This window comes from Hypomesus nipponensis, chromosome 28, assembly GCF_054491055.1.
Source record: "Hypomesus nipponensis isolate SF chromosome 28, ASM5449105v1, whole genome shotgun sequence".
Lineage (NCBI taxonomy): Eukaryota > Metazoa > Chordata > Actinopteri > Osmeriformes > Osmeridae > Hypomesus > Hypomesus nipponensis.
In genome coordinates this window covers 2,425,211-2,438,537 of record NC_140388.1, presented here as the reverse complement: position 1 = coordinate 2,438,537, position 13,327 = coordinate 2,425,211, and the positions used below count along the sequence as shown (strand labels likewise).

The following is a 13,327-nucleotide window of genomic DNA, read 5'->3' as shown; positions in this document are numbered from 1 at the left end:
AAGCCAAACGAGTGTTTGGCGTGCCTGTTGTTTTGTTTCCGGTCTAGCTAGATCCGGTGTGGTGTTGTAGTTTTTCTAACGTCGGTAGTTGTTGCAACAGCATGTGAAAAAAACTACAAAGTTTGCTAGGCCAAAAAGAGCGTTAATCGCGCGATAAAATAATTTACGCCGTTAATTTGGGTTTGCGTTAACGCCGTTAATAACGCGTTAAACTGACAGCACTAATATATATATATATATATATTACTATTATTATGATGATGAGCTTTGCTATACTTGACGTAAGCAAATAAATAGGGTGCTAGTTTACCCATTTCGGATTGGTTGCAACAACAAAAAAATCTGCAAAAATTATCAAGCCAAGGAGCGAGGGGTGGGGGTCTGACCTAACTGCACGAGTTACGCGCTCGGTCCAAATCAGACCCTCGGCTTGAGGCAACGGCCCCGGTGGATGTTGGTGTTATTGCATTTCCGATGAGGCACCCGACTCGTCCGGTTGCTTTTATTCTATTATTGACATGTTCTTCTGGAGCAAAGACAAAGATTAATGAATCATGTCTGATAATCACAATATTGTTATCATTATGCAACGTTATGTCAGTTAACACCGTAATGCTGGCATTAACCATAACAGTAAGCTAGTAATAGTAAAGCAACATTCATCATCATCACAATAGTCACATAACCTTCATCATCATCATAATAGTCACATAACCTTTTTAAGGCCGAATCCCAATACTCCCCCTTACCCCTTCCCCTTACCCCTTCCCCTTCGTTTTGCGCGTTCCCGTGAGAGCTAGTGGTGTCCCAATACTCTTTTTGAGCTAGGGGAAGGGCTAAGACTAAGGGGTATACACCCCTTAAAACCAAGTGAGGTCGGGAGCTTACTTGAAACCGAGGGCTATGTGAAAACTGCGCGACCGGCAACAATGGCGGCCAGATCATCCGGAGAGTCCGCTAAATTTAATATTTTCGGCTTAATTAATTGATAAAAAAATTATGACAGTCTTGTTTTGTGTTATATGCAGTCATGAACATATATATTTGCAACCATTTTCCTAATTGAAACGTTTCTAAAAATCGCTAGTTTGGTACGCTAATATTACAGTGCTGAATTGCACAACAGTCCCGCATTTCTTTGACTAGCATGTCTACAGTTTAAAGTAAACTCCATTAGCAGCGAATTTCGTTTAAATCAGTGCATAACACTACTTGCTTTGGAGATATCGATACGTGCTAGATGACGTACCTGTAACCAAGTGGTGTCCCATTTCCTAGGGCTATGTAGCCCTTACCCCTTACTTTCGAGGGCCAAGGGGAAGGAGTAAGTTAAGGGGAAGGGCTAAGGGGAAGGGGTAAGGGGGAGTATTGGGATTCGGCCTAACTTAGCTTGCTTTGCCGAGCTAGAACAACGACAAAGCCAGATATTCAAGTTTACAGTTTCTTTACTTTCTTTTCACACAGTTGCAACTGGTTGTCGCAAAGTATGACGTGTACAGCTAGTTGCGAGCGTGAAAGACCCTCAGAGCATAGCGAGCCACTGTTTTGCGCAAGACCGGACAAGCCAAAACTGGAAAGATGGCGCGGTCCATTTTGCGTTCTCGCTGGCCTCACTGCGCCACTGAGCACTTACCATAGAAATTAATGTGGACGCCATCTTTAAAGAGCAGGCTCGCTGTGTCTACTGTATATAGACCAATTATTTGTTTGTAAACATTTGTGATGCGTGCGCAATGTGGTTGCAGAAAACCGGGAAAGGATAGCATTTTAAATGGCAAAAGGATAATACAAATAGTTAGATTTAAAAAGACCAAAAAGGTTGAGGAGGACAGCCTTTAAGAGAGAAAACGATTACCCATTGATCTGTCTCATCAACATTTTAATTTGGGTCAAGAAAGTCTTGAAATTTGAGAGAGAATGTCGACCGGTAAAGGCCGCATAGTCGAGCGGCAACCATGTCTTCACGTCATTTCACAAAGTTCATAATTTTACAGTTTTACAGTCAATTCTACATCTAAAAAGTCGAGCAGGGCAGATTTCAAGAGATATGAGAATTCTGCTTTTAGCCAGCTGGTCCGATTATTTTTCTGATTAGTTTAAACTAATCAATCTGAGTGAGACTGTGTCCGTTACACTGTTTTGACGTCAGCCTCAGTCAGACTAGCTCACTGGCAGTGTGCACAATGTTGTATTTCACTCCATTCTACACCAGAAACGTCAGGGGGGACTGCCTAATGTAGATACGAGTCTGATGAAGATAGCCAGCATCTCGGATTTCTTTAACCGAGCCTGTTTCATTCGTCATTTGCCTGAGAAAGCTACCTCCGTTAGCCAGGCTAGTTTTGCCCGATCACTTCAAGTGACTTTTGTGCATAGACAAGTGAAACGTAAATGTATTTGTTCAAAGACCAAGAGCCTCAAAAAGTTAATATCAAGCCCTGCAATCCAGTGGCCAGAGATATATGATGACCTGATCGACACTCCAAGTGTAATAGACCGGGGAGAAGTTTGTCTTTTGCAGCCGATATGCGCAGTTGAGCCTGCTTGACAGTTGCGTGACGTAGGGTGATAATTGGTCTATAAGTCTCTGAGTCTACCGCTACCGCTGAGGTACGGCAACATCACATGGACAAAGCACACGCAGACGTGCAGTACACCATGTCTCCAAAAGGCACTCCACAAGAATTTATACGGTTAGAGAAGCTCAATAACGGCATAACTTGCATAAACTTAACATAACATTCTAACCCTGTTACACCAACACACAAGCCACGGGCCACAGTCCAATGTATTGTTCAGGGAGCAAACATTTGAGAGCTGGACAAACGGGAGAGCAAGCAGAGATCGTAGCTTCTAGCTTAGAAGTTCCAAATCAAATCAAATGTATTTGTAAAGGCCTTTTTACATGCAAGCATGTCACAGAGGGCTTCACATACGCCCATAGAACTGCCCCTCAACCAACTTAAACCCTTAAGGACATAATAATTCTCTAATTTTTGCAATACTTGGACCGTGCCCTGTCAATAAATGAAGAACAATATATGTTTTGCCAGGATAACTGGATCTATCAGACCAGGGGCGTTTCTACACGGGGGCCAGTGCCCCTGTAAAAATGTCCCTGGCCCACCCTGTGGCCCCCCTGAGCTGACTGAAAAAAAAGAAGTTTTTCTTCTTCTAGTAGTCATCATGAACTGAGGAAGGGACATTGCAGACTTTTTTGCCGCAGTAAATAAAGAAGTTAGTGAGAAACATATCAAGGTATTTAGAGAGCTGGAAGAGGGAGAGCCAGAGCATTTAGTATGATTTTAATGTAAAGCAAATTTAAGTATTTAATGTTTAGATATCTATTATATCTATATAATATTTGTTTTCCCTTTTTCTATGTGCCCCTCTGATTAAACACTGCCCCCCCCTTGGCCCCCCCAGTAAAATTAGTCTATAACCGCCACTGTATCAGACCCCTTGAATGTTTGAGGCAATTTCAATAGCTCCTTCAATAGACCCACTGATCGCAAACTATAGTTTGAGGATCCACTAATTCGCCTTACACACAGATTGTCAATTTTTATTGGTGATTTCTTGTTATAAACATGCAATCTACCATTTTAAATGATTGTTGCCGCGCTAAAATAATGGGACATAAGAGTTGCGCTTATACCATTTGTCTACACACAATTTATATTACATAAATGCACTTCGTATAATTACATTCCTGTTATAATTTTGCACATAACTATACACATTAGGTACATTTATACATTCAGACTCGTATATGGGAGCCTTTGCGACATCTGCTGATAGAAAAGAGAATCGCTAACACTTAAAGTCCTCCACCGTTCCTACTACACAAAATGTAGACTTTCAAAAATGTACCCAAATGTGTTGATTTGTGTGATTGATGCAAAGGTGACAAGGCAGACTTTTTTCATATGTTTTGGGTTGTCAAAAGCTGAGTGACTATTGGACATTCATACTTAAAACATTAAGGGCCTCATTTACCAACCAGATTGCGTCCATTTCAGGCGTGAAATAACGGGTAAAGACTTAACACCGTATTTACAAAGACAGCTCACTTGAGTAAAAACACAGATTACCGCTGCTGGGAGGGTATAAGGGAAAGTGTACGTATGTATATTTCTAGCTCCTGTTCTCAGATTCTTTTTTTCCTCGAATCACCCATGGTGACAGTAACATGCTGACCGTATAGTTCGAAGCATTGAAAAAAAACAGTTCAAAGCAGCCCCATTGAAGTCCATGGATGCTGGGCTTCAACAGGAAAATGCACTGTGACGCTACGGGAAAGTATGAGAAGGAAATCGAGTCAGTCGACCTGCTACTATATGTAGCTGATTCTGAACGAATTCGTCTTCTATGGAACGCCGAGTTAGTCAGAATTAAATAAATACATATGTAAATAAATATATAAATACATAAATGGCTACAAAAAGGCTATTAAATACATTCTTTAAAAAAAAGAAAGATGGCCATAAATATATAAATATAGCCTCATAATTATACAGCTGAATCAATTTACCTACATCAATAATACAAACGTGTACTTATTTCAAAATGACGTTTTTGTAAAGACAACATTTATTTATTTCATGGGACTTTTATTTCCTAATGACATATATTTCCCAACACCACATTTATTTCTGTGCTTTATTTATTTCTAATCTCACATGCAAACGAGAGGGGCGTGGGTATCTTCAGACCAACGCAGCTGCACAAGATTGAAGGCAGATATAGGGACATCTTTCCTAAAAAAGATGGGTGATCATGGGTCATTTGTGGACTGTAATGATACGTTTTTGTAGTCCACTGCATCTTGGACATAAATATTGTACTTTTCAATTTTCATTTTGCTTTTTATACTTTGACTTTTTAAAAGATGCACAGTTTTGTTTCGTTTGAACACTGGGCTCAGGCCTGGAGTGGCCATCGGGAGAATCGGGAAAATTCCCGATGGGCCGCATGCCCGTTCATAAATTGGACCAGCAGATCGCCTACTTTCTCTTAGTTTTTTTCACACACCGAATAAAACGATATGTGTTAAGTTTGTTAACTACTATGTGACGGATAAGTAAGCTAATAAGCTGTTCTAGGTTTTAATTTAAATAAACACATGATCAGACCGTGCATTAAAATGTGCCGTTTTCAGTTGTCGCATAGCCTACTCTCTTTCTCAAACACAAGTGCGTGTACCAAGGTTGTTGCCATGGAGACAAACCTAAACCGTCATTTATTGTTGTGGAGGGAGTTAGCATGATGAAGATGATGCGAAAATAATAAAATGGACGGGAAAAAGATGCCAGGAGGAACTGAAAAAGCCAGGTAAAAAAAGAAAGATCTGTCACTTCAAAAATCTAGGTTGCGGCAAGGGTGGGAAAAATATGTTTTCTCAAAAGCCCCGAATCTTTCAGGTAAACATATTGGTTGTAGCCTAGTTTCCAGAAATATAACAGTCCAACTTAATGTTCATAGTACATAAAGCTCAAAAAAATGATTTTGCACTGAAATTTATGCAAAACATATGCTTGCATTACTGTGAAGTTCTGATTTCAAATAACATCAACTAGGTCCTAGGTTCGGGTTAAGCCCCGAATGTTCAACATATGGCTCGTTCCCTGGTGGGGGTGGGCTGGTTTGGGCCATTACACTCCTGTGCTGAAAATTTGTCTTGTTTTTGTTTTGTTAAAGCCATTCACATATAGGGATTCCCACGTACCGTTTACCCATGCCACCTTGCCAAGACCTCTTGCCCCCCCTTTGCCACCCCATGTAAAATGTTCTAGATCCGCCACTGGTTGGCTTTAACCGGTCTCAAGTCGGCAACTGTAGACTAAATGTCTGGCTACCTATCAATGAGGGAAAAAAATTAAAAGACGACATCGGTGTGGCCATTTCAGCTAGCTAGTGTTGGGCTGTATTGGCACAGACCTGAACAGACAAACCTGTTTTGTCACTGATTGGTTATTAAAACCCAGTGTTAGTGGTTTGATTTAATATTGAACATACCTGCAAACTTGTCACTTTTCAGTGAAAATAGCCGTTTAGAATGAAAAAAAAATAAAATGTGTCACCTTTTTCAGCCCTTAAGAGTTTGCAGGTATGATTGAAGAATTACATAAATTATAATATCTGGGTTTGGGTATTGTGTACCGTGTTGAATGGGTCTTGGTCTGGACACGTCTTGGTTATTTAATTTCATTGCCAATATTGACAACGCATTAAGAAACGTTACTTCAATTTGAAGCAGTAAATCCAAAGGTATGGGTAATGTCTAGAATGGTCTGGCTTCACTTCAGGTCTCATCTCACTAAAATGGTAATACTGGCATGGCATAATGGTGAGGCTAGCTGCCTTCTTATTGACCTAGCTATCCACATAATGGCAGAGACGTAGTGGTGGCAGTGATTGTCTTCTTTGTTAGGCGGCACTAATCACCCCCCACACTACCTGTACATCTTGCACACGAACACAGTGCTCGATAAGTCTCAAACTATTTAAGACTTAAATGTCAATGTTCTGTAGAGCACTTATCCACCCAAGTACCTCTACAATGTGTGCCGAAATGTTATGCTGACAAGCCATGCTGATCAATTTGATCTACTAAGGCCAGCATGCAATTTCTGACTTGACTAATGTCTTCCATCATCTCTCGAATCTAGATGTCCCTATCTGCCTTCGATCTTGTGCAGCTGCGTTGGTCTGAAGATAATCACGCCCCTCTCGTTTGCATGCGAGATTGGAAATACAGCACAGAAATAAATGTGGTGTTCGGAAATATATGTGACGTTTAGGAAATAAAAGTCCAATGACATAATTTTTTTTTTTTCATAGCCATATTTATTTATGTATTTATTTACTTATTTATTTACTATATTTATTTAATTCAGACTAACTCAGTGTTCCATAGTCTTTGAGATTAATGTGTTCTAACACATTACAAATGTTAACATAATAGTAAATATTTGACCATACATTTTTCTGTGTATGTCAGTGCATGTCACTGGATATTGTAAAGTGGCAGCTGAAGTTTGTGTTAGCAAAGCAAAATCAATGTTTTGATCTTGTTTTGATCCCCCCCCCCAAGGAAGAGGATGCCATGTCGTTTGTGGCAGGTTTCACCGTGGCCAACGACGTCACCGCTCGTGATTGGCAGATGAAACGCAACGGGAAGCAGTGGTTGCTGGGAAAAACATTTGACAGCTTCTGTCCTCTCGGCTCAGCTTTAGTGACAAGCGACGCTGTGAAAGGTAAGAAAAGAATAGGAAGACTGGGGAGAATAGTTCGATTTAGATCACTGGTTCTCAACTGGTCTAACTTCAGGACCCACGTTTGTCCTTGGCAAGTCACAACCCCAAAATGATCCAATTTCCGAACCATTAAATGTATTTAACAAAAAATCTAAAAGTTGATTTATTTCAGTAATTTGATTCAAAATGTGAAACTCCTACATTATATAGATTCATTACACACAGACTAATATTTCAAGTGTTTATTTCTTTCAATTTTGATCATTATAACTGACAGCTAATGAAACCCTCAAATTCAGTATCTCAGAACATTTGAATATTACTTAAGACCACTACAAAAAGAGGATTTTTAACACAGAAATGTTAACACTCAATACTTGGCTGGGGGTCCTTTTGCATGAATTACTGCGGCCTCTTCATAATACCCCATAGATTCCCTATAGATTCTCTACGTCAGGCGAGTTTGCTGGCCAGTCAAGCACAGGAATACCATGGTCCTTAAACCAGGTACTAGTACTGTGTTTTCTCAGGTCCAAGGTCAGCGCAGCCGTCTACCAGGAAGTTTAAAAGCACTTCATGCTTCCCTCTGCTGACCAGCTTTATGGAGATGCGGATTTCATTTTCCAGCAGGACTTGGCACCTGCACACACTGCCAAAGGTACTAGTGCTTGATTGGCCAGCAAACTCGCCTGACCTAAACCCCATAGAAATCTATGGGGTATTGGGAAGAGGAAGATGCGAGACAGCAGACCCAACAACGCAGAAGAGCTGAAGGCTGCTATCAGAGCAACCTGGGCTTCCATAGCACCTTAGCAGTGCCAGAGACTGATTGCCTCCATGCCACGCCGCAGTAATTCATGCAAAAGGACCAGAGGTGTCAAAAGTATTCACATTCATTACTCAAGTAGAAGTATAGATACTAGGGTTTAAAAATACTTTTGTAGAAGTTGAAGTATTAACTCAAGCTTTTTACTCAAGTATACAAGTACTGGTTTCAAAACTACTTAAAGTATAAAAGTAAAAGTAGTAATGTAAGGGGGAAAAATGATATTATGGGTAAAAGCTTAGGCCGCGCCACAAGGGCCTATAACCCACGACCCCCACCTCCCCCCCAAAATATTTTCTAAAGGCCATACGGACTAATGTAATATTTAAATGTTAATGTTGAAAAATTTGGGCTGCACCTGTTTATGCCCATTCAAAATGAACGCATTTTAGTACAATGCAAATACATTAAAGAACCATATATGTTTACTACTTAGCATTAACATGTGTTTCATGGAATGGAATATATTATGACTAGTTGCCTATAAGTATTGTAGTGGTGCAAAAATTCAAACTTCAGAGGCATGTTGTCAATAGCCTTTATTCAAAATAGACGGAGTTTTTGAAATCCATTAGCCTAGCTCGTGGTACTTAGGTGCGCAGAGCTTGCAGCGAAAGTTGTTTCCAGGTACGGCCAGGGATGTAGAAGGGTTGGCTGGTCTTCCTGGCTACCAACCTCCTTGCTGTTGCTTGGTTGGGACATTTCGCTCGAGTTCTCTTGACTCTCTGCCACGGACATCTTAGGCTACCTAATTATATTAAAGAATAAGTAAAGCAAACACAGTGAGGCTCACAGGATGTATGGAAAGTAACTCAAACTCCAAGGTATATGTTTTTACTTGTAATGTTATTCTGTGAAAAGAATTCTGCATAAAAACTGTAGTAATATCAATGTTATTTCATAAATACACTTGCTACTGTTTTCAAATGTATTGATGTTGTCATACATTTTAATAATCTCAGTAGGCCTATCTAACTTGTAAAAAAGTTTATCAATGTGTTCCAGGCTTTGAACCCACATTTTTAAGTTTATCTGACCAACATGTTTAAGAAAGTGCACTTTAGTGTACAGTGTTTGGCTTGTTAGGCAGTAGTGATGTGCCTTTGTGAACGATTCGTTCATTTTGAACAAATCCTTATAAGGACTCGGGAGTAACAAGTCCTCTCAACAAGTGACTCGTTCATTTCCCGACTCGGTCTTTCCACGAGTCTTTTGATCATTTTTCACGTGACCTGCATAGGCTCTGTAGCAAGAGGAAACGAACGATTCGTTCATTTCCCGACTCGGTCTTTCTACGAGTCTTTGGATCATTTTTCACGTGACCTGCATAGGCTCTGTAGCTATAGGAAACGAACGATTCGTTCATTTCCCGACTCGGTCTTTCTACGAGTCTTTGAATCATTTTTCACGTGACCTGCATAGGCTCTGTAGCTAGAGGAAACGAACGATTTGTTAATTTCCCGACTCGGTCTTTCTACGAGTCTTTGGATCCTTTTTTCACGTGACCCGCATTGTATTATTTAGTAGAGGAAACTGTTTCCTTATTCCCTTTCTCGTGGCCGCTGTTTTAGTAAGACGTGAATGATGTTCGCTCAAGTCATCATACTGACTGGTTTTGTTATTTTCACTTACATTTACACTTACAGTTTAGTGCAGTGTAATTGTTTGAAGTGATAATGAAATGCCAGTGTGATAATACATGACCCCCCCCCCCCCCCCCTTTGAAATGAACGAATGACTCGGAAAAAGATTTGTTCATTTTACTGAACGAGATTCAAAGAATCGAATCAGTAAAATGAACCTAACTTCCCATCACTATTAGGCAGTGTTAGTGTTATACAATTCTTTTCACAGAACAACATATCAAGTAAAAACATATACCTTGGAGTTTGAGTTACTTTCCATACATCCTGTGAGCCTCGCTGTGTTCATTGCTACTTTCTAGTTGAAAATGCACAATGGATTAGTAAGAAAGCACATGGGAGAAGAGAGACAACAGATTGGCCTTTACCTATTCTTTAATATCTAAAAAATGACGGCAGCAAAACTAAAATAATTGCAGTACAAACCAGCAAAACGATTGAGACTTTTTACAATCAGTTTGGAGCAAGTGGGGGGGCTGGTGACATAATTGCCCATAATTAAATGTCTAATATAAAAAATACCACTGCAGCACAAACAATAATTTTAACAGCACAAACCAGCAGAAACGAAGCACAAACAATTGAGACTATTTTGGGTTTATTCGGAATATGTGGGGGGCTGAGTGACCCCAGGATGACCTATAAAACATTCTTTAATATCGAGGTTCAGTAACTTATTAAAATAAGTTTGGCTTTTTGAGCATTTTTAGCACGTCCCTCTCCACACCAGTTCGCAACCCAATTTTGGGTCTGGACCTGCCAGTTCAGAAACATGGATATAGATTACCTGAAACTTTAGACAAAATTGTAAATCTACTCAAGCTCTTTACAGCAAAGGTCTGCATCTGTACTGTACAATGCTGTGATGTCTTTACTGGTCAGACCCTCATATGCTGGGGATCCGGTGCCTGGTTAATGGAGCAACGGTCCAGGACAGCAACACGGACCAGATGATCTTCAGGACAGAGAAGCTGGTGGCCTGGGTTTCAAAGTAAGCTGTTGGCCTGGGACCTGGGTTTCACAGTATGCTGGTGGCCTGGGTTTCAACAAAAACTTGGCTGATAGACATAGATGATTGAGTGATTACATTCTTTCACAGTGTAGTGTGTCTGTGTTTGTCAGGTTTGTGACCTTGTCCCCAGGTGATGTGTTTCTAACTGGCACCCCCCCAGGTGTGGGCGTGTTCCGGAATCCTCCAGTCTTTCTTAAGGTGATTCTAGTTCTCCAACCCTGTTGTCCAGGGGATATTCCAGAAAGAGGGTTTAGTGAAAATCTTGAGTTGGTTAATATTTACATTTACATTTAATGTATTCATTTTGCAGATGCTTTTATCCAAAGCAACTTAGCGGTTAACCTTGAAATTAGGCTAAATCTGGGTTTTCCGTTCTAGAAAAAGAACGCAAACGCAAACTGTGGGTCAGTGTCCTTGGTCACTGACTCTGTGAACCTAACCTGCTTTCTGGCAAGTTTTCCTTAACAAAATCTGCATTTCTACCTATCCCACTTTCTGAGCTTGATAAAGTTGGTATACATGGGGTGTCCATTACTGGTTCAGCCGACAGATCTCCAAAAATCTGCTTTGCCTTAAGTTGAGAGAGGACTATAAAACCGTGATTAGATGTGGTTTCATTCTGTTTCATTACCATTTTACGTCACATTCCATCAGTGATTTGATTTAAGACTAGGAAAACTAAGATCACCGATACTGTCAAAACGATTTTAAGAGATAAATCAACAAAGTTTGTCCACCAAAAGTACGCTATGTGAGCTTAAACAAGTTTGTCCAATAAACTGCGCATTGTCGCCGTTTCATAAGTCACCAACGAGACGATAACAAAACAAACTATTCATTGAAAATCAAAGTAAACAGATTATTTGCATTTGTTTTTGAGAATATGCAACAGCAAAACTATTTAACATGTTGGCGCAGCTGTGACTGAAGTCAATTCAGTTAGCTGCGCCAATGTGCCACGTTATTTATATTATAAATTGCAGATGATCCAAATTTATTTTGTAATTTTTAGTATTCCCGTTCCAAGGGCTTCAAGTGTTTTATTTACTGTCTGGGTGGATTGCCTTGCTAAAGGATTGCCCTCTTTCAGGCTTTCACGAGTGCTTATGCAATCACAAGACATGTACATGTCAAATTCAGCATAAGGCCTTCTAGCTGACCTTGGTGTCGCAGACTCGAGATCTGATTGGCACAGATCAGTCAGTCACAACTGACTGTCTCCCTTCACTTACGCGGACAGGAGCTTGCTCTGTTGATTCTGAAGGCCTCAGGCAGATTTTAGAAAACCTGACAACACAAGCTAGCTGAAATATGATTGGATAAAAACTCAACCATAATATACAACACTGTCAGCAGCTCAACCAAGTGGATATAATATGACATGAAGAGGACACTGGAGAATATTTTTGTTGTTATTTATGTCAGTGTATTTATTGAATGACTTTTATTAAGATGGGGGGAAATTATGAAGAATAATTGTATTTACAGTGCAACATTTTGAGCTCTATGTAAAATAAACCGCCGCTGTTTTCCAATTGGTAAAAACCTATTCTATGAAGGTGTAGGCTGTGAATCGAAAGGCCAGAGACGCGCTTGGTGTTTGTCCCTGGCTTGGGAACCACAAGTCACCTTTGGTTAGATTCTCAGGGAGATAATTGACTCGTTAATATCTGACTCCAATTTTTGACAATGTGCACAAGTGCGTTACCTGTAACCTTGAGCGCTAAACAGTTAATGACATGAAACTCTGACGTAGGTAAAAATCGTCTGCTTGATCAGAGCACCGACCCTAAAGTATGCGTGTTCACTAAACAGTCGTTTATCTCTACTATAATATGGATTTTAACCATAGTAGACCTAGTAGGATATGTAATCGATCACTCAGAGGCTCCGGTAAATTCCTTCGGAGCGTGGAGATCCACTGTAAGTGACTCAGAGGCCTTAAGTTAAAACCTACTCCAAAAGTCTATGTTTATAATCAGTTAGCCGCATCAACCAGACTAGATCAAAGTTTTCACCGCCGTAGCTTGATAGATACGTTTCAAGGAGAACAAGTAACTTTAAAATGCACACATTAATAGTTTATTATCTAAATAGCAAGATAATCAATACAATGATAATGAAATATCATCAAGTACAAAACATACCTTCAGAGCAATGGTTAACGAAGGTATTCACGATGAGGACTAGGCGCCTAACGCACCGGAGCTGTATCGTAAACAGAACTCGAAGTGATTGGTAAAAACTTCTTCCTATATACACCCAAACCTGACTAAAATGGGGACACCGGTCATGTGACAGAAAAGTTGTCGAACGCATACAAATTCAAATTGGATCATTAATCAAGACTGCAGTAGAACCAAGTGGTGCCCTTGCAAGACAAGGGAATATGTTAAACATATGTTGGTCTGCTGCAGGCACAAACTCTGTAAACCCTGTACATGTACATGTTACAGTGTTAAAATTATTACTAGAATGTAACACACAAAATAAGAAACAAAAGCATATCAAACATGACATTTAAAGCTGTTTAGAACCTTATTTTCAAGAACACAACTTTTAATGATAATTTCAGAGTCTTCCTCTG

The 13,327-nt window shown here is 40.0% G+C and overlaps 1 protein-coding gene across 6 annotated transcripts in view; it reads left to right on the top strand.

The window, feature by feature from the left end:
• The window catches only part of fahd2a (fumarylacetoacetate hydrolase domain containing 2A), a 32,635-nt gene that overhangs the window by 8,191 nt on the left and 11,117 nt on the right, over window positions 1-13,327 (top strand). For 5 of the 6 annotated variants that reach the window (XM_084695259.1, XM_084695258.1, XM_084695255.1 and 2 more), the window contains exons 5-7: window positions 7,097-7,259; window positions 10,611-10,719; window positions 10,851-10,938. In XM_084695259.1, coding sequence (XP_084551385.1) covers window positions 7,097-7,259; window positions 10,611-10,719; window positions 10,851-10,938 — 360 coding nt within the window. The remainder of the gene's footprint in view (window positions 1-7,096; window positions 7,260-10,610; window positions 10,720-10,850; window positions 10,939-13,327) is intronic. The other variant, XM_084695260.1, reaches the window with a different exon arrangement.